The sequence below is a fragment of the Talpa occidentalis genome, unplaced genomic scaffold (assembly GCF_014898055.3).
Source record: "Talpa occidentalis isolate TD23 unplaced genomic scaffold, MPIMG_talOcc4v2.1 talOcc4.2, whole genome shotgun sequence".
Classification (NCBI taxonomy): domain Eukaryota; kingdom Metazoa; phylum Chordata; class Mammalia; order Eulipotyphla; family Talpidae; genus Talpa; species Talpa occidentalis.
Genome location: NW_023602073.1, coordinates 18,297,818 through 18,320,245, shown reverse-complemented (window position 1 = coordinate 18,320,245; position 22,428 = coordinate 18,297,818). Strand labels below are relative to the sequence as shown.

Genomic DNA, 22,428 nt, shown 5'->3' with positions numbered 1-22,428 from the left:
AAGGCAGGTTTTTATAGAGTGGGGAGAGGAAACCAGGCTTGCAGGTGGTTTGAGGGGGAACAGAGTTGTTTTCTGATGATATCAGCAGGCCCCTAGGTGGGATTCCTCATTCTCACCCCTGTATCGACCTTTCACCCAGTACCACCTTTCTGTAGACTAGGAAAGAGGATCCAGGTCCTGGTCCTCACTGCACCGTGATGGCAGGGCTGGGGTCTGCACATAGGCACCTGGCTCAGAGTCCAGTGCCCCAACAGTGTGAGGCCCTGACTCCCACGTACGTGTAGGGAAACAGGCCACGAGCGGGGCTGGTAAGCGAAGAACATCTCCCAGCCATACGTGATGATCCAAACGGTGCTGATCAGCCATGGCCTGGCCCCAGGGCCCTGGAGAGAGGAACGGGAGCAGGAAACGATGACCACCCTGCACCCAATACAGGGGAGGCAGCCAGTAACGTCCAGGGCCTGACTAGGGAACAGGCTGCCAGTCAGCAAGCTTTGCATGGACCCAGGTGGTCCAGGAAAGGCCCCCCCCACCCTACCCCACAGCAACCTCTGATGTACCCCCTGCCACAAAGCACCGGTTGAGAGAAGCTGGGCTTGTCATGCAATCAAGCCCTATACAAGAGGACAAGGGGAGCCCAGCAGGAAACCACCTTCAAAGGCCACAGGGTCTGAGCTCTGACAGGTGAGGGCACATCCCCCCTTGACCTTGTGCCCCCAACCTCTCACCTAGCAGCTCCCCTTACTTTGCTTGTTCTCAAAAGGTCTTGAGTGCACCATCCATGGTCAGGGTCAACCTTGAGGAGAAGCTGACAGAAAGCGGGGACAGGAGGTGGGAGGTGGAGGGGAAGCGAGGGAACCAGAGAAATAAAATAAGGCAAATAAGAGCAGCAGCCTCTGCGGTTTTTTTGTAAAAGCCAATTGCTCCTGGGGCACCAAGGCTGTGTCAGGGAGAAGCAGGAAGGGCTGGGACTGGGGCAGAGAGGTCTCCACAGAGGCAGCTCCGTTTACTGGGCCAGAAATCTCACACCCAAGAGCCGAAGACCCCCGGTGTTTGGCTGCTGTTTCTTTCTTCTGCTTAGCGCACATTTCCACACAGATCTTGTCAAGGTATGTTACTTTCATTGCTAGTTTTTTATACCTGTTTTTTAAAAGTTTTTTTTATTTATTTATACAAGCACTGGGTACAGTCAGAAGCACAGGAGGGTGAGAGAATCCACCAGAGCCAGAGCAGGGAACAGAACAGGCAGACCGACGAAATACACTGCTGAGGGGAGCAGCGGGCGGCAGGAGAGGCCCGCGCACCATGTGGGACCCTCGCTGGTGCCCGGAGATCGAACCGGCGCTGCAGAGGCTGCGGGCAGCTTCGCAGCCCAGTGCTCAACCGCTGCGCCACCAGGGGAGGCCCAATTTTATTATTCATACATACAAGAACTGGGGTAAAGGTCAGAGTAGTGGGAGGTGAGAGGATTCAGCAGAGACAGAGTGGGGAACAGAATAGGCAGATCGACTGAAATACACTGTTGAGGGGAGCAGCGGGTGAGTCAGGAGAGGTCTGCTGCGCCATGTGGTTAGCTCCCTGGCTGGGGATTGAACTGGTGCTGCAGTGGTTGCAGCGAGCTTCATACATTGCATCTTACCACTTGCGCCACCAGGGAGGCCCTATATCTTTTAGTTTAAGATTTATTTATTTATGCATATAAGAACTGGGGTACAGGCCAGAGGTATGGGGGTAGGATTCACCAGAGACAGAGTGGGGAGCAGAACAGGCAGATTGACTGAAATAAACTGCTGAGGGGAACAGTGGGTGAGACAGGAGAGGTCTGTTGCAACATGTGGATTGCTCCCTGGCTGGCCGGGGATCGAACCCCTGCTGCAGTGGCTGGCAGTAGCTTGATGGTGCTGACTTTAACTCCTGCACCATCAGGGAGGCCCCAGTTTTTTATATCTAGATGCCATTTGAAAAGGGGCATATCAGAACAGATTGTATTTTCCACTTTCTGGTTGGTTTATTTCACAGCAACAGATGGCTTCAGCAGACCCTGGTACCAGACAATAGTTTCTTTTTTTTTTTTTTAAAGATTTATTTTTTTTATTTATACAGTAGCTGGGGTACAGGCCAGAGAGGCGGGTGGGTGAGAGGATTCACCAGAGACAGAGCGGGGAGCAGAACAGGCAGACAAACAGAAAGCACTGCTGAGAGTAGCAGGACAGGAGAGGTCTGCCCTGCCATGTGGGAATCTCCCTGGCCAGCTGGGAATCGAACCCGCATTGCAGAGGCTATGGACAGCTTCACAGCGCTGCACTCAACCTGCTGCGCCATCAGGGAGGACCCCTAACAATAGTTTCTCTTAGCAAATGCTAAAGCAGGTGGTTTGGGACTTGAGGGGAACTTTCATGTGAGTTTGAAGAATAGTAGGAAAATGGAGGCTTCAGAAAAGTGCCTTTGGGTGGTGACAGCTCCACCAGTCATGCACTGGAAATAAGGCAAGTGGCCAGACATTCCCAGGTGGAGTTTCCTGTGTATCTGTCTTTCTCTCGGCTCCAGGCCTTCACTGGTCGGTGTACATGGTTGCTGGGGCCATTAGTGCCTGGCATGGTGCTTGGGTCTCTCCCTCAGCTCCTGGGTGCTCTCAAACCTCATGGATAGTCCAAGGTGTGATACGTCTGAGCTGTAGAGGCAGCACTGCAGTGTCTCCCAGCAGAGAGGCTGGAATTCAGATGCGAGGGTGACTCAGCTGCCCCAGGAAAAGGCTTCCTCCCTCTCTGGTAACAGAGCTCTTGATGGAGGGCTCTGGCCAAGGAGATGCTCTCCCCACAAGATGTCAACACCACTGAGGAAGGAGCAGCTTGTAAATGATGCCAGAGCCTCCCTCTGACCCCATCTTCCCAGTCCTGATATGAACACACTTATCTACAAACAAAGAAAATGCTATTTCTCCTCAGTACTGATGTCTCCTGATGGAGGAAAGAATAGAAAACCTAAAGAAAGCATCACAAGATGAAAACCTGGCTCACAGTACCAGGAGCTGGAGGTGGGGGTAGAGGGGATTAACTTGACCATTAACCCAGCTATGGAAATCAAGATCCTTAGGCTCCAGTGCCTTATCACAAGGCATAAGACCCAAGCAGGTATCAGACTGCCAGGCACTCTGACCTGAGGGTAAAGATATGGAGATTGGGCCCATTGTGGAATCTTCAGGTCTATCTCTGGCCTTCAAAATCAGCAGCAAACAGGCTACTCCACAAAGAAATGCGACCCTCCCAAAGAGAAGAACACTGTATCAGTGCAGTCTCTGCCCTGGCACAGCAGCAGTCCGTCTGCCCACCTGTGACACTGCAGGTGCAACTTTTCACCAACTCTCTCCCTCTGCAGGGCAGCAGCCTCCTGCCTGCCCATGACCTGCACCAGGCCGGGACTTCTCTTCACTGACCTCCCTCAGCAGGGGGAGCTCTCCTCAAGGCCGCCCGCCTGCGACCACGCAGGCCTCTCTCAGCAAACCTGTCCTTTTGGGGCAGCTCTTTCTGCCCACTTGTGTCTATGCAAGTGTCCTTTACTCTTCTGTCCCTTTTCTTTTTAAAGATTTATTTATTTATGCAGACATGTACTGGGGTACAGGCCAGAGGTGAAGGGGTGAGAAGATTCACCAGAGACAAGAGTGGGGAGCAGAACAGCTGAGGGGAGCAGTTTCACTTTCATCCCTGCTGTGGCCTAAATACTTCTGTTCCACCAAATTTCAAGAAACCGAATTCCCCTGGTGATGGTTTCACGATGTAAGGCTTGTCCTTTAATGTGGAAAGGTTACTGCAAATTCACTTTCATAGTCCCAATAAAGATAACAAGAAAGCAGGACACTTTTTTTTGTTTTACTGCCCTTACTGGGAGAGATGTGGTAACATGTTAATCAGGGATGTTGAGTCCAAGCTTGTCCTGAATTTTCTTTTTTTTTTTTTTTAATTTTCTAGAGGCATGTCTTATTTATTTATTTATTATTTGTTTGTTTGTTTGGTTTATACATGCACTGGGTACAGTCAGAAGTGCGGGAGGGTGAGAGAATTCACCAGAGCCAGAGCAGGGAGCAGAGCAGGCAGAAGGACCGAAGTACACTGCTGAGGGGAGCAGCGGGCGGCAGGAGAGGTCTGCGCGCCATGTGGGACCCTCCTCCGGTGGCCGGGGAGCAGCCGGGGATCGAGCCGGCGCCGCAGAGGCCGCGGGTAGCTTCGCAACCCAGCGCTCAACCGCTGCGCCACCGGGGAGGCCCTTGTCCTGAATTTTCAACAAACATGATTTGTCTTGTGAAAACTTTGGGTAGAAATGATGCCAAATGCTATCACACCCACTGCTGGCAGAGGGCAGGAGACTTGCTTCACTAACAAGTCTCTATTTGCACTTCTCCATGCGCCATAGGTGATGTGAGGTCCAAGTGGTTGCTGTAACCACAGGTTTGTATTACAGTTGAGAAAAACTTATTGTAATATTTACAACTGGTTTGAAAACATTATCAATCAAGTAACTGATTTGTCCAATGGCCCTTTGAGAAACACTATCGACATTTTCTAGTCAGTGTGTAGTACAGAAGCCCTAAAAATGAAAGTTCAGAGGCTGACATAAAAAACTGAGGGGGCCCCCCTGGTGGTACAAGGGTTAGGGTATCAAGCAATCAGCAGCCACTACAGTCCTAGCACTATCACAGAGATGGCCTGAGTTCAATCCCTGGCCAGGGAGCTGATCCACGTGGTGCAGCAGACCTCTCCTGTCTGATCCACTGCTCCCTTCAGCAGTGTATTTCAGTTGATCTGCTTGTTCTGCTCCCCATTCCGACTCTGGTGAATCCTCTTACCACCAATCCCCACACCTCTGGCATATACCCCAGTTCTTGTAACATTTTCTTTATGTTACAACTTTCCTGTGCCAAAAACCATTCCAGCATCACTAATGGCATTGTGTGTGCACCTCATGGTGCTACCTGAGGCTTACAGAAATGCACAAACATAAAGAAAAATATTTAAGATTCATGAGATCACTTTTTATTGTAATATGCAATATACAGAAAAACTGTTTACATGGAAATGATTTGCATCGCCCGGCACATTAAGCAGATACCAGGAGCATTTGAGATTGGTGCAATAGCAACAGGAAGAGCTACAGAATGACAGCAGAAACATGGAAAAGAGTATGCACTGATTGTATGCAATTGGATTTAAACATTGTCCTTATGTTTTTTTTTAAAGATTTATTTGTTTATGCATACAAGAACTGGGGTACAGGCTAAAGGCATGGGGGGGGTGAGAGGATTCACCAGAGACAGAGTGGGGAACAGAACAGGCACACTGACTGAAATACACTGCTGAGGTGAGCAGTGGGCGAGACAGGAGAGGTCTGCTGTGCCATGTGGGTCACCTCCCTGGCTGGACGGGGATTGAACTCGTCCTGCAAATGTTGCAGACAACTTCACGGTGCTGTGCTCAACCCTGTGTGCCACCAGAGGGGCCCTGTCCTTATGTTTATGTATGTTTTTCTCAACTGAATGGTGCCATCTGTTTTCATAAATTTTTATAAATTTTAATCTTTTATAACAGATTTGTGCCCATTTTATGATAGTAGATGACTACTAGCTATATATATATTTTATGAATTCACGACATACCTAATCATTCCTTAAAAACATTTTTCATATTGCTAGGATACAAATATGCAAAAAATTGTAAATACATTTAATGAAAAACATTAGCAGAAAAACTAGCACAGATGCACAGATGAAACTCTTGTTGTTCAAGGATCAACTGTGGTTCCTTACAAAATCAAAATGTCTTGAAGGGAGGGTAACACAAAGTGCAATCAAGCACCTTGGAAATAATCCCAAGAACCGAATCAAAGAACCAGTAAGGTACACTTTTAGATTTCCAAAGGACCAGTACTAAGTACCTCCTAACCCCTCTGCCTTGAAATGGACTATCTGGTGGTATCTTATCTCTATGTTTAGAACACTAAAAGGCAATTTAATTGATTTCCAATTCAGGGTACATATTCAGTAGAAAGCCAAATTGCGCCCAAAGAAGTTTATAATTGAGCACTTTTATTAGAGGAAATGAGGATGATGAGGAAAATGGTAACAGTTAGTGTTAAAAATCTGAAACTATTTTTAAGTCTACTTATTTGGTTACTTATTCTCTAGAAAGGATGAAAATAGAACTGCTTTGTTACTCTAGGTAAAAGTCCATGGCATTCGGGGTTCATGATTTTGAAAACTCTCAATTTTTTTTGGCTTCTTAGTACAACTGCATTTGGCTCAATTCAAAGTGCTTTGGCCCGACTCAATGATTTTTTTTTTAAAGATTTATTTATTTATGCATATAAGAACTGGGGTAAAGGGACCTCCCTGGTGGCGCAGGCGGTTAAGTGTAGCACTGTGAAGCTGTCTGCAGCCGCTGCAGTGCCGGTTCAATACCCACCAGCCTAGGAGCAACCCACATGGTGAGCAGACCTCTCCTGTCTCACCTGCTGCTCCCCTCAGCAGTGTATTTTGTCAGTCTGCGTGTTCTGTTCCCCGCTCTGAATCTGGTGAATCCTTTCACTCTCCTGCGCATTTGGCCTGTACCCCGGTTCTTGTATAAATAAAATAAATCTTAAAAAAAAAAAAAAAAAAAGAACCAGGGTACAGGCCAGAGGTGCGGGGCGGGAGTGTGTGTGTGAGAGGATTCACTAGACAGTAGAGAACAGACAGACTGACTGAAATACACTGCTGAGAGGAGCAATGGACAAGACAGGAGAGGTCTGCTGCACCATGTGGGTGGCTCCCTGGCAGGCTGGGGATCGAACTCATGCTGCAGAGGCTGAGGATAGCTTCACAGTGCTGTGCTTAACCATTTGCACCACCAGGGAGGCCCCCAGCTCAATGATCTTTACACTAGCTTGAATGAGACAGATAATGGTAATTTTCTGCAATGACTCCATTTAAAAGGTGGCTTCATAGATGTCAACTTTTCATGCCACTTATATGCTGGGAGTATATAGATCCAGCAGGTCCAGTAGTTGCTAGGAATACTAGAGGTTGTGTTCAAAATTTTGGAAAACATTAACTAGAGCAGTGCTTTTCCAATGGGGGTGATTTTACCCCCAAAGGAACATTTTGCAAGATTCTCCTGGTACTAACAAAGGGTAATTTTTGTTCTATATTTTTCTACACACATTTAAATATTTCTAAAATTTTAATTTGCTGTCAGTGTTCACTGAGCTATCCCTACATGACACACATTTTCTTCATTCATTGGATTCTTTGCTCTAATGATTTTTTTTTTACTTTCCCATCAAGTTACCTGAGGACGAAAGATGACAAAATGGTTTCTTCTGCAAATTTTGATTAAGAATTGCCTTACAGAAGGCAAACTTAAAATGCAAACTGGCTACAACAGACTGGTGATGTTGTGAACAGAGTATGCGCTTAAAGTTTCCAGTGAGTAAATATTTTTCAGCCAAGGAAAATACAAATGGTGTATTAGAGTTTGGAAAATTCTGCTCTCTCCAGGCAATCCCTTGTCTTAAATCATGTTGCTGGTTCATGTTATGGCTCCCATGACAAATCCGGGAAGTAGATTTGTCTGTACTCCTGTGAATTCTTTGACAATTTTGGACTGGCTTTCAGTAGAAAGTGTTCCTGTATTCTTCAAATTCACCAGATTCCCCTCCTAAGTACTCTGATATAGAACGAGAGCTAACTTCTTGGAGAATGTGCTCCTATACTTTTACATTCAGAGGGTTATTCTCCTCTGTGAGTTTGCTGATGTACAGTGAGGGCTGATTTTTGGGAGAAAGTTTTCATGCACTCTTGACATTCATAGGGTTTCTCTCCTGTGTGACTTCTCTGATGTACAGTCAGAGCTGACTTCTGAGAGAAAGCTTTCCCACATTGTTGACATTCATAAGGTTTCTCTCCTGTGTGAATTCTGTGATGTTTAGTGAGAGCTGACTTCTGGTAGAAGGTTTTTCTACACTCTTGACATTCATAGGGTTTCTCTCCTGAGTGAATCCTCAGATGTACAGTCAGAGCTGATTTCTGAGAGAAAGCTTTACCACATTGTTTACATTCATAGGGTTTTTCTCCTGTGTGAATTCTCTGATGTTTAGTGAGGACTGACTTCTGGTAGAAAATCTTCCCACATTGTTTACAAATACAGGCTTTGTCTCCTGTGTGAGTTCTTTGATGTACAGTGAGAGCTGACTTCTGGAAGAAAGTTTTCCTACACTCTTGACATTCATATGGTTTTTCTCCTGTGTGAGTCCTCTGATGTACAGTGAGGGCTGACTTCTGGAAGTATGTTCTCCTACATTGTTTACATTCATAGGGTTTCTCTCCTGTGTGACTTCTCTGATGTACAATGAGGGATGACTTCCAATGAAATGTTTTCCTACACTGTTGACATTCATAGGGTTTTTCTCCTGTATGCATTCTCTGATGGTCAGTGAGAGCTGTCTTTTGGCTAAAAGTTTTCCTACACTGTTGACATTCATAGGGTTTCTCTCCTGTGTGAGTTCGCTGATGTACATGAAGAGCTGACTTCTGGCAGAAGGTTTTCTGACACTGCTGACATTCATAGGGTTTCTCTCCTGTGTGAGTTCTCTGATGTAGATTAAAGACTGACTTCCGGTAGAAAGTTTTTTGACACTGCTGACATTCATAGGGTTTCTCTCCTGTGTGAGTTCCCTGATGTACACGAAGGGCTGACTTCTGGCAGAAGGTTTTCTGACACTGCTGACATTCATAGGGTTTCTCTCCTGTATGAGTTCTCTGATGCACGCAAAGGGCTGACTTCCGGTAGAAAGTTTTCCTACACTCTTGACATTCATAATATTTCTTTCCTGTGTGAGTTGTCTGATGTACACTAAAGTCTGACTTCTGACTGAAAGTCTTCCTACACTGTTTACATTCGTAATGTTTCTCTCCTGTGAGAGACTGCTGATGAACAGTGAAGGCTGACATCTTGCAGAAAGTTCTCCTACATTCTTTATATTCAAAGGGTTTCTCTCCAGTCAGATTTGTCTGATATCTTTTGGGTGGTGAAATCTCAGAGGTTTTCCAACATCCGTAAGAATTATCACCTGTTGGTTTTTTCTGATGTTTAGCAAGAACAGAGATTTTACACAGTGTTTTACCACATGTATTATATTCAAAAATTTCCTTTCCAAATGGAGTTCTCTGAGGCTCAGGGACATGTAATTTCTTAATGAAGTAATTCCCATGTTGCTTGCATGTCTGGTGTTCATCTTCAAAATTTCTGGGAAGATTCAAATGTGTTGTATTCTCAAAAAGGGGCTTCCCCAATTCATTACAGATATAGGGAGTCTGCCCTATTTCACTTCCCTCTTGGAAAATGAGAGCTAGCGTATCACAGGTATTCCGACACTCATTAATTTTACAGTTGGTCTCTCCTGTAACAGCCCTCCTATGTGAAAAGAATCTTGTCTCTTTGCTGACGGCTTTCTCTTGTCCACTAAATTTAAAAGGCTGCTGCAAATTTTTAATCATGTGATGAAGAGCTGGAAATTCAGGATATCTGAGGGATTTCCCAGGTATATTAGGGTGCTCAGGTTTCTCTCCTACATGCATACCATCAGGCTCACAAGAGGAAAACATGTTCTTACATACATCAAACTCCTCAGGATTCACTGCTGTATAGTTCCCATTTTTTATACTCAGGTTCAAACTATAGCTTGAGCTTAAGTTAAATGTTTTTCCAAGGTGAGTTCTTTCCTTAGTTGATGTTTTGCTGTTGGTAACTAGAACTTGCGACAAATCTCTACCCTGGTTTTCCCAGTTGATCTTAATCAGGTCATCCAATGTATGGACATCTAAAATGAGACAATAAACAACCATTTCTATGAACAACATCTAAGCATTTCCTGTGGAATATTAATGTAAAGGCCAAAAAGATTTCACTGTATAATTGTAGAACACAACTGTAAAAAAAAAATGGATTTTGATTTCACGATACAGGATTTCTTTCCCTCATGTGACAAATTACATTAGTAGATTTTCTGATGTCAAATCAAATTGACCAAAAAAAAGAAGTGACAATAATTCTTTAGTATCATTTTAATTTTTAAATTCATAGGTAAATATTTGGTTAATATATTCACTATTCTAAATACAGATTGCAGTTTGAGAACATTTCACCTACCATCTGTTTTACCCGTTTCGTTTGCCCACTTTTCCCCTATGATAACTGTGTATATCTGCACTGGTCCTTTTCTGTGCAATCAAGGTTTGTTAACGACATGATTTTCCTGGATCTGCTACTTAGTGTATGGGGAGAGGTTGTCAGGTAAGTGGGTATATTGTTTAGGGACAAAAGTTTTACATCTGCATTTGTTTAATTTTTACTTCTCTTTGGGCAAAGGCTGTAGGCATCTGTGGGTTTTTCAAAGGCAAAATGTCTTCTATAAGACAGTTTTCTGTGAATTCCTAATTAAACACTATATCTAAAGGATTTAGATTCTACAACCCCTGCTGTGCACACCAGCTTTAAAAAGCCTTATTCCACATCCCGGTGAGCTGAAGAACGCTGGTCTTCTCATTCTTGCTTCAAATGATCCTACTTGATAATTCATTGTACCTGAAAACCTTTATATTTTAGATTTTCAACTGTATCCTGGGTATACTTAAAGTGGAGACCCAAGTGTTTTTCTACAATTATTTCCACAAAAGAAGGTATAATTGTAAACTTCAAATTCCATCCCCAAAGTATGAGAGGTCCCTCAACATGAAACACTTGGTTCTATAGTTTTGGAAACCACCATCTTTACTTTCTCCTCCCATGTCACAGGCCACCACTTTCACTGCTGAACAATTGGCTGGGTCCTCCTCAGCTTCACAAATTCTGATATTGTGGGTCACAGGCTTACCTCTGAATCTCTTCATTCATGTTCTTAACTCTCTAAGCAACTTCCTTTAATCCTACTATTTTTGAGTTAATGATTTCCTAATTGCCTCTCCAATAGTGATATCCAACCTCTACTCCAGATTGTATATTCACACATATATACTACTATTCAAAATGTAAAAATTATCACAAATGTAATCTCTACAATGTAAACACTTAATCTCCCTATTATGGTCATCTGAGCACATGGTCTAAAATAATGTCCTCCATTTTCCTCTCTCATCCTAGTTAAACAGTCTTTCTGTTCTTATCAATTAACATGTGTATTTGTTTCATTTTATCTCTTAGTAAGATATAAGTCCCATAAAATGTTGCTTCATTGATTACTGTTATCCCCACACTATGAAACCACCAGTGTCTAAAACATCCCATTAACATGTTGAAAGAATATACAAATCACGAACAAATGCCTGGATAAAGAGTATAGCAGAATGGAGTAAAAGAAAGAATTGATAGAGAGTAACCAAGAAGAAGTTCCAAGAGGGGGCAGTTGGTTAAATGTGAGAAAATTTACAACTACTAAAAAGCAAGGGAAGATTTGCAAGCGAGGACCATATTTACAAATGAACCATGTCTGGAAACTGAATAATAAATTAGTCTGATTCATGTAGACAAGTTGTCTTAAGGTCTGACTATCAGGGAAAGTAGTTCAGTATGGCCAGCACCTGCTGGGTTCTCCTCCTCCCAGCCTCCCAAACCAGTATGCACTGACTGACCTGAGAGGCTCTGGTTTGGGGGTTCTTCCGTAGTCCAAGGCTCTGCTCCTTGCTCCAACCTCATGATCACCTCAGGTTTGTTAGTACAATGACCTGTGATGAGAAATAATGATGGCCTATGACCAAAAGTAATTAAGCTTCTGTCTTTGAAAAATGACATTAGTACAGCTTTAAGAGCTATGCAATGAGGAATAATGTAAACCTTTGATTAGATCAGCAAATATTCTTTGCTTTCATAATAAAATGTAAGTAGTACTAACTTCATAAAAAGTTGTACATTTACCAGTGAAAACAACAGTACTTGCACATGACTATTATAGTGGAACTGTGCGTACCCAAAGACACCAGGCTACTGTAGGTCTCCAGCATCACATCCCGGTATAATATTTTCTGAGCATCATCCAGGTCCTGCCACTCCTCCGAGGTAAAGTTCACAGCCACGTCCTCGAATGACACCATCGCCTGTAATGGTATATTTCTCCTCAATACAAGATATCAGCTGGGGGGCCTCCCTGGTGGTGCAAGGGGTTAAGCATCATACTATGAAGCAATCCGCAGCCACTGCAGCACGAGTTTGATACCCGGTCAGGGAGGTGACCCACATGGTGCAGTAGACGTCTTCTCACTTGCCCACTGTATTTCAGTAGATCTGTCTGTTCTGCTCCCATCTGTCTCTGGTGACTCCTCTCACCCCCCTCCATCACACTTCTGGCCTGTACCCCAGTTCGTGTATGCATAAATAAATAAATCTTAAAAAAAAATAAAAAATCACCTGGGATCATAACAGGGGATCTGGGAACTCATTCTTTTGCAGGTCTTTCCTGGGATAAAGATATCACCTGGGATCATAACAGGGGATCGGGGAACTCATTCTTTTGCAGGTCTTTTCTGTTATACAGGATGCAACATACTTTGAGGTATATATTACAATATAAAGAGATTTCACACAAGAAATATCCTACCTCTATGTTGTCATTACTTCCTAAAATTACTTTTGCAGTTTCCCTTATAAATTTGGCAGTGCTGTTGATGTAACACAGAATGAACAAAATTCTGGGTCTCAGGCCTCCCCTGCTGGCATAGTGGTTGAGCACTGGGCTGCGAGGCTGCCCGCAGACTGCAGCGCTGGTTCCATCCCTGGCCACCGGCGAGGGTCCCACATGGCGCGCGGACCTCAGCAGTGTATTTCGGTCCACCTGCCTGTTCTGTTCCCCGCTCTGGCTCTGGTGAATTCTCTTACTCTCCCGCGCTTCTGACTGTACCCAGTGCTTGTATAAATAAATAAATAAATCTTAAAAAAAAAAAAAATTCTGGGCTTCCCTGGTGGGGAAGGTGGTAAGCACAGCATCATGAAGCTATCCACAAATCTGTAGCACGAGTTTGATCCCTGGCTTGCTTGGGACCTAGCCACATGGCAAAGCAGACCTCTCCTGTCTCGCCTGTTGCTCCCCTCAGCAGTGTATTTCAGTAAATCTGCCTGTTCTATTCCACATTCTATCTCTGGTGAATCTTCTCATCCCCCGCACCTCTGGCCTATACCCCAGTTCTTTTATGCATAAATAAATAAATCTTTTTTTTTAAGATTTATCTATCTATGTACACAAGAGCTGGGGCACAGGCCAGAGATACGGGGGGTGAGAGAACCCACCAGAGACAGAGTGGGGAACAGAACAGGCAGATCGACCGAAGCACACTGCTGAAGGGAGCAGTGGTGAGTCAAGAGAGGTCTGCTGCGCCATGTGGGTATCTCCCCGACCAGCCAGGATCAAACTCGTGCCGTAGAGGCCGTGGATTGCTTCATAGTGTGGTGCTTTAACCCCTTGTGACACCAGTGAGGCACAATAAATAAATCTTTAAAAAAAAAAACAAACAGGGTCTCCCCTGGTGGCATAGGTCGTTGAGCGCAGCACTGTGAAGCTATCCACAGCCTCTGCAGCGCCGGTTCAATCCCGGCCGGCCAGCGAGCGTCCCACATGGCGCAGCAGACCTCTCCTGTCACGCTCACTGCTCCCCTCAGCAGTATATTTCGTCAGTCTGCCTATTCTGTTTCCCGCTCCGTCTCTGGTGAATCCTGTCACCCTCCCATGCATCTGGCCTGTACCCGGGTTCTTGCATAAATAAATAAATAAATAAATCATGAAAATAATGAAAAAAAAAAGAACATAACTCTGTTGCTGAATAAGATTATAATCTGGCTTGCAGACATGTGTATAAACACATACCTGGGATAATGTGTTAAAGGAACTATGTCAAAAACATGTTGAATGTAGACTGGGGTTAAAAAGAAGGAAAATCTGAATGCTAAATATCTTCTTACTACAAAAATAAGAGTCCAGAAGCAAAGTCAAAAAGAAAATAATGGCCTCCCCTGGTGGCACGGCGGTTGAGCATGGGGCTGCGAAGCTGCCTGCAGCCTCTGCAGCGCCGGTTTGATCCCTGGCTGCTGGCGAGGGTCCCACATGGCACGACAGATCTCTCCTGCCGTGCCCACTGCTCCCCTCAGCAGTGTGTTTCGTCAATCTGCCTGTTCCGTTCCCCGCTCTGGCTCTGGTGAATTCTCTCATCCTCCTGCGCTTATGACTGTACCCAGTGCTTGTATAAATAATCTTTTAAAAAATAAAAAATAAAAAAATAACAATGCTCATCACATATAGATTAACTTCCTAATAAAAAGCCATGAGTTTACAGGACATATAAAAACATAATCAACTATACTGAGCCTAAGCTATAGCTTACATATTTTGTTTTGTCATAATTTTTTATTTATTTATTTATTTATTTATTTTTCTAAAGATTTATTCATTTATTTATACAAAAACTAGGGTACAGGCCAGATGCGCAGGAGGGTGAGAGGATTCACCAGAGGCAGAGTGGGGATCAGAATAGGCAGACTGATAAAATACACTGCACTGTGTGGGACCCTTGCCAGCCGGCTGAGATGGAACCAGCATTGCAGAGGCTGAGAACTACTTCACAGCGCTGTGCTCAACTGCCTGCGCCACCAGGGGAGGCCCTTGTCATAATTTTTTTAAAAAGATTTATTTAATTTTATTTAATTTTAATAAATTAAATAAACACAGGCCAGAGATAGGGGGGTAGGTGGGTGAGAGGATTCACCGGAGACAGAATGGGGAACAGAATAGACAGACCGACTGAAATATAGTGCTGAGGGGAACAGCGGGTAAGACAGGAGAAGTCTGATGCACCATGTGGGTTGTTCTCTGGCCGGCCAGGGATCAAACTTGTGCTGCAGAGGCTGCAGATAGCTTCATAGTACTGTGTTTAATCCCTTGCGCCACCAGGGAGGCCCTGACCCTTATTTTGAAAGAATGACTTGGTGTTGGGTAGTAAAAAGATGAAAAGATTTAAGAAAGCTGAACAATGGCCCAGTGGAGGGAAAATGACTCTGTAATAAATACAGGCAAGACAGACTACAGAAGACAGAAGCAACCAAGAGAAGCAAACGAAATGGAGAGTCAGTTAATGATCACTGCAAGGAAAGAAGTGTGGAATTTGTGTCCAACCAAGTTAACGTGCCTTAAAAACAAAATTACTCTTCAGGAATATAACAAGATCCAGAATTTCTGCAACATATGATGACAATGTCCAGGACAGGATATAATTCAGAATCCCTATGCAAGTAAGGAAACAGGAAAATGTGTCTCATATTTAAGAAGGAAAACAACTACAAAACAGTCCTTAGAAACTAAAACCAAAGTATGCTGGATACTGCAGGTAGCAGACAGGACGGTTAAACCATTTATAATAAGTTGAAATACATAAAGGAAAATATAAAAACAATGTATTAAGGATGGAAAAATTGTTAGAGAAAAAGAAACTAGAAAAGCAACCAAATTGAAACTGGAAACTAATTTAACAAAAATGAAAAACTTACTGATGAACTAAACATCAGATTTAATATAGCAAAAGAAAGTCACTGAAGCTAATGATAGCAAAACAGATATTTTCTTTTTTCATTTCCTGTTTTTAAAGATTTATTCATTCTTTTTTTTTTGAAGATTTATTTATGCATACAAGAATGGGACTACAGGCCAGAGGTGCGAGGGGGTGACAGGATTACCAAAGACAGAGTGGGGAACAGACTAGGCAGAATAACTGGAATACACAGCTGAGGGGAGCAGTGGGCAGCACAGGAGAAGTCTGCTGCGCCATGGGGGTCACCTCCCTGGTGAGGGACTGAACTCATGCTGCAGTGGCTGCAAATATGTACACAGTGCTGCACTTTAACCCCTTGTGCCACCAGGGAGGCCCAAAGAACAGATATTTTCTAATCTTTATAAAAAAGAAAAAACATGAAGGAAAATGGAAAGATGCTCAGAAATACGATGGGGAACAGGAGAGGACTGCTGCACCATGGGGGTCAACTCCCTGGCTGGGGATCGAACTCAAGCTGCAGAGGCTGCAAATAGCATCATAGGTTGTGTCTTAACCCTTTGCACCACCAGGGAGGCGCTTCTGTGATGTTCTTAAAGTCATCAAATTCATAGAGGCAGAAAGTAAAAAGGTGATTACCAATGGGAAACGAGGAGGGAGTAGTATTTAATGATTATAGTTTCATTTCTCCAAATGAAAAAAATCTGGGGATGAATGGCCACGATGGTAGCACAACATTCTGAAAATACTGAACGCCAACACAAAACTAAATGTGCAAAATGGCTAAAATGGTAAATTTTAGGTTGTTACGCTTATCATAACAACAGAAACTTATTTTTTTAAAGATTTATTTATTTGTGCATACAAGAACCTGGGTACAGACCAGATGTGCAGGAGGGTGAGAGGATTCACCAGAGACAGAGTGGGGAGCAGAACAGGCAGACTGACGAAATACACTGCTGAGGGGAGCAGTGGGCGAGAAAGGAGAGGTCTGTCATGCCATATGGGATTCTCGCCGGCCAGCTAGGATTGAACTGGTGCTACAGAGGCTGCGGACAGCTTCACAGCACTGTGCTCAACCACCTCCAGCACCAGGGGAGGCCCCCGAAACCAACTATTAACGAGAATTCTATCCCATATCATAGTTGTAATTGTACATGTCCATTTTACCCTACCCTAATTTTTAATTTATTAAAAAGCACAGTTAAAAAAAAATGTAAATTTTAAAAAGTGTGAAATTGTTAGAAGGTAGTTTCTGAGCAAGAAATTCACAAATATTTACTAATAAAAACTACATTTGGGGGCCTCCCCGGTGGCGCAGTGGTTGAGCGCTGGGTTGCGAAGCTGCCCAAAATCTCCCCGGTGCCGGTTCGATCCCCAGCTGCTCCCCGGCCACAGGAGGAGGGTCCCACATGGTGCGCAGACCTCTCCTGCCGCCCGCTGTTCCCCTCAGCAGTGTACTTTGGTCCTTCTCCCTGCTCTGCTCCCCGCTCTGGCTCTGGTGAATTCTCTCACCCTCCCGCGCTTCTGACAGTACCCAGTGCTTGTATAAACAAATAAATCTTAAAAAAAAATATTAAAAAAAAACTACTTTTGGAATCAATGTCATAAATTTAGAAAAAATATAGTTAAAAATGATGAAAATGTGTGCTCCATATTTTTACTCTCAGCAAGTGTGTCTTTCTCTCAACACTTCTTAAAATATGTACTTGAGGGTCTCCCTGGTGGCACAAGGGGTTAAGTCTCAGCACTATGAAGCTATCCGCAGCCATTACAGCACGAGTTTGATCCCCGGCCAGGGAGCTACCCACATGGCGCAGCAGACCTCTACTGTCTCCCCACTGCTCTCCGCAACAGTTTATTTCAGTAGATGTGCCTGTTCTGCTCCCCACCCTCACCACCACCTCTGGCCTACACCCCAGCTCTTGTACACATAAATAAATCTTAAAAAACAGTAACAACCAAAAAAATATGTCCGTGAGTACTTTCTCCCACTGTACCCTCAAGCTGTCACCACACACTGGCCAGCAGTTCGGCTAAAGAGGGATCAACCTGATCACTGAGCAAACACATCCTTCAGGTTTTGCCAAGAATGATGATTGTAATGTAAAAGAAAATGAATTTTTTTTTTGTTTTTCTGTGAGCACCCTTGGAAACGTTAGATAATACTGAAGAACAAAGATTGCAGGACTTGTATTAGATGAGATTCAACTGGAACGAGGGAAAAGTCCAGGAGCAATCCCATTCTGTTGGTTAGAGTCACTGGCTGGAAGGAAATAATTCCATATGTAAGCGCAGAATGCACGATGTGGTTTTAATTTTGGATGAGCCTGAGGTGCTAACTGGATGACAATAAAATTGGTTCTGAGGCTGGGAAGGAAATACCAGCTGGAGAATAATTTATGGAACAGTCAAACCACAGGAGACTGACTCAATCTAGGAGAACTGCAGTTCAAAGAAAGGGACCCAAATTGAACACATAGATGAGCTACCATCAGGAGCAGAAGAGTCACAGAATTTAAGGCAAAAGAGAAGAAATAATCTGAGAGGCCATGACATAAGCCAATATACAGAAATTTCCAGGAGATCCTGGATGGCATTTTCAAATAATTGTATGATATTTCGAGTAAGAAAAAGGGTGGGAACAGTCAACAGATTTGTTGTAACTTAGTAAGTATTTACTAACAAAGAATTAAGACTACATTGAGTGGATGAAAGTGATAAGGAGCAGTGAAAACATTTGTCAGAAAAGAAAACACTGGGCAGCTCTCCTGCCTCCCTGTGACTATGCAATCATTTCTTTTCCCTTTGCAAAGACTGTCAAAGTGTCTGTAATTTTCTTTCTCCTTTTCTTAATAAATCTGCCATTTTAAAATGTAAACAAAAAAACCCAAACATTGAACAGTTTGCTGGGCAGCCTGAGTACAAATAGAACAGCTGAGAGAAAGGCATAGGGACTTTAGATCCACAGTGGATGCAACTATAGACATTCCTAGATTGATCCCTGTATCAGAGGGCGTTCCAACAGTTTTCCAGATATACTACTGTTTTAACAACTCCAGAGAAATGTTATTAAGTTAAGCTTTAGCAACAGATAACCAACACCAGTGCAACTTGCTGAATTTCCCCCAGGATATGTAAAGAGCCACTATCCACATCGTCATGTATGTGGTCAATAGAGACCCAGTTTCAGACTCTGCTCTGCAAGTGCTCAAGTCCCATAAGCAAGCAGCATGCTGTTCCCCAGGGTTCATTCTGATCAGGTAACACCAGTGTCTGACATTTTAACTCGGCATTAGAAAGGGCAGAAACCAGAGGCCTCCTTGGAGGTGCAAGGGGTTAAGCATCAGCACTGTGAAACAATCCACAGCCACTGCAGCATGAGTTCAATCCCCAGCCAGGGAGCTACCCACATGGTACAGCAGACTTCTCCTGTCTCATCCGCTGCTCCCCTCAGCAGTGTATTTCGGTTCTTCTCCGCCTGTTCTTCTTACTCTGTCTCCAGTGAATACTTTCACCACCACCACACCCCACCTCTGGATTACACCCCAGCTCTTGTATGCATAAATAGATAAATCTTTAAAAAAAAAAAAAGAAAGGAAGATCAGAAACCAATTAGCACTCACCTCCAATATATGATTTGCCTGTATCTACATGACACCTTTATATTGTTGGCGTACGTTACTTCAAGCAAAATTTTACATATTTCTACTTTCCCATTTTAATTATAATATTAGAAAGTATATAAAATCAATGTAAAAAAAGTTAAAGGAAAAAAAAAACTCACTAGAGATTTTTTCATTGTCTCCTGCTCTCAGAAATGTGCGAAGGACTCTAGAAGTAGAGCTGGGACAGTCAAATGGAGTCCAGGATTGAAAGGAGTGTGGTAGCTCACACCTAGGTTCTACAGTCTCCTGTCCAAAGTGCTCTGCACATAACCTGGAAAAGACAAAGGAGAAAGACTCTTCTGAGTGACAATAGTATTTACACTTTGAGAAGGGGACCCACAAGTACATTTATGATATAATTCAGACTTACTATTTTGTTGACCCGTAAGTTTATGAAGCCATATTTCCTAATTTACCAAGTTTATTCTAAGAATTAAAAATTTCTCAATGCTAAGATCTTTTTTCACCACAATTTTACAGAAAATGATGCACATAATGTATATTTTCAGGGTAAACTGTCCCAGAAATGGTTCCAGGAGACTTGCTTCCCTGGACTCATTTCCTCTTAAAATAAAACCCCTTTGAAAATGACTTGGACTTTGAAATTGAGCTTGTTTGGACAAAGGGAAATCACCGCATATGTGCACAGGATGAAAAGGAATTTCCCAGGGGTTCCGGGAACACTGCCTTCCGGGAACACTGTCATCTTGGGAAGAAACACGGGGTTAGCCCATCACAGGCTGAGCAACAGCCACCAGAAATGCACCGAACAGGAAGTGAAATTCTTACCCCAACCAACCTCAGTCAAGGCACCAGGTAACTACAGCCTCCTGTGTCATCCTTGCTGCACAAGCAGAGGAGCTGGAGGGAGGAACAAGCCCCAAACGCAGAACATTCAACTTTCAGTAATGAAATGCTTTGGGCGTGAATTTCAAAAGCCCGTGCATTTGGGTCAGATCTTTACACAGAAAATGCCAAGGGATCCATGTAAATCCCCACCGTCAGCGTTGGTAACAAATTATGAGGGAAATTCTTAAATTACGTGACAAACACAACCAACACAATTTCGCAATCACACTTAGAACTACCGAAAAGCATAAAAAGTGCCAATTATAGGGACCTGAGCCCTGTGTTGACGTGCAGGCTGCCGCTCGCTCCGGTGCCTCACCCACCTGTCTGCTCCCTCCCTCCTTTGCTCTCGTTCCAATGCCACGTGCCTCCCTTACACCCACACTTGCACTCAGGCCCTCACCCACCCTTCCTCTCTATCCCCATTCACCTCACATCCACCTTCAGAGACAACAATTCACTCAGAACTCCGCGGCTGCGGCAGCGCGAGCGGCGGCTCCGGAACTTCCGGGAGAGTGGAAGAGGCGGGTCTGCACTTGCGCACAAGAAACCGGAAGTTCCTTCTCAGAGGCCGTGCCGGAAAGCGCCGCAGCCTGTCGTGACTACATTTCCCACAAGCCTGTGCACCGGTTAAGCGCCGTCCGGCCGCTGGTCTGTTCCGGGGTGGGTTTCACCGCCCAGTGCCGATTGCGGAGGCTGCAGGGGACCGGTGGGGGGAACCCTCGGGCACTACGGGCCCGTGAGGACTGCATCTGGGTGATGAGGAAAAGGAGATCTTGGTTTGTCTCTAGAGAAGCAATTTCCTCCCTCCTCTCCCGCTCGTCGCTCGGGGAGCTGCAGCCTGGAGGTCAGATGTCAAGAGGTGAGTTTATCGCGGCCCCTACCGAAAGCAGGTCCCGCCCAGCCTGGGTCGGGGAGCCTTTGAGCAAGGACCGAGGGGGCCCCAGGGCGGGTCTGCTTCGCCCCTCCTGTGAGTGCAGCAGGCTTGGGGGAGGAGGGGCCCCTACTAGAACAGAGGCGCCTCTTAAAGCCGAGTTGATGTCTCAGGCTGTGGTCACGGTGGGAGATGCCGCTGAAGAGAGGAACCTTTTGCTGGGATCCCCTCGACTGAGTTCTGCTGAGAAGAGTGTGGAGGCGCAGGGGCCACACCAGATGTGCTGCCTGTTGCTACTGGGCTGAGGAAGGGAGTGTAGACAGATCCCCTCCATCTTGCAACAGCCACAAAAGCTCCCCTATACTAAATACTAGGAATAAGTGCGGTTCGGTTTTTTTTTTTTTAATATTTATTTCATTTATTTATGCATACAAGAGCTGGGGTGTAGGCCAGAGGTGCGGGGATGAGAGGGGGAAGAGGATTCACCAGACTTGGGAGCAGTAGTTGAGACGGGAGAGTTCTGCTGTGCCAAGTGGGTCTCCTCCCTGCCTGTGGATGGAACTCGTGCTGCTGATATCCTCATAGTGCTTGCACAACCAGGGAGGCCCTCAAACTAATAGGGTTTGAGCCACTTTGTTTTGAAATATGCAGAGCTGTTTTTCAGGAATATTGAATGGGGGAAGTAGGAGCCTGCAGCCAGTGCTCAATTGTCTTTACCTCAAACCCTTGACAGTACTGTTATGTAAAATGAATACATTCAGTGCCACCAAGGCACAAGAGAAAACTGGAATTGGGGAAATTGACCTCAAATGATACACGATTTAAGGTCACTGGAATAATGGATTACTAGTAATGGCTTTGCTCTGAGGTAAGAAGCTGGCCGTTTATGAATTTCACTATTATCAGCAAATAGTGATGACAAACAGGTACAAACCACCCCCAACTCATCTCACACTGATACTCAGTGCACCTCATATCTTGGTCAGAGGCTGCTTAGTGAGGGAGGCAAGGATAAGCCCCTAACACAGGGATGAGGGCTTCTCACAACCTCCCATCCATGTTAGAAGTTGCTGGGTTCGCAGAAAGCCAGAACTGGAGGTGCCCACATGCTAGACCACCAGCACTGCCTCCCCACACTTGCTCAGATGCTCCGTCCCCGAAAGTCCCCTATCCCCTTCACATTACCTCAAATTCCATCAATTCTCCTCATGTTCCCTCAAGAATCATCACTGTCAAACCCCATCACCTCATTCTCTCTAACCTATTCATATCCTCATATCACTCAAATTCCTTCCATATCCCCTCACTTCATATTTTCTCATATCCCATCTTCACATCCTCAATTTCTAACCTACTTTTTGCATCCACAAGGGGGAGGACAAGTAAGCTGCAGAGCTCAAGAATGCACATTGAAAAAAATTTGATAGAATCAGTAAGTGAAAGATTTATGGTCGGGTCTTCCTGGGAGCCAGCCACTCCTGCCTCCACGC

The 22,428-nt window shown here is 44.5% G+C and overlaps 1 protein-coding gene across 1 annotated transcript; it reads right to left on the bottom strand.

Annotated features, from left to right (window-relative positions):
* Nucleotides 1-6,629: 6,629 nt before the first annotated feature.
* Nucleotides 6,630-20,657, bottom strand: LOC119251788 (zinc finger protein 260-like). The gene is made up of 5 exons (XM_037519054.2): nt 20,495-20,657; nt 19,335-19,486; nt 11,989-12,115; nt 11,654-11,746; nt 6,630-9,846 (listed from the first exon to the last, which is right to left on the bottom strand). Exons 2-5 carry the CDS (start codon nt 19,347-19,349, stop codon nt 7,757-7,759), a joined length of 2,325 nt encoding a protein of 774 aa, XP_037374951.1. The 5' UTR covers nt 19,350-19,486; nt 20,495-20,657; the 3' UTR covers nt 6,630-7,756.
* Between the last annotated feature and the right edge of the window lie 1,771 nt (nt 20,658-22,428).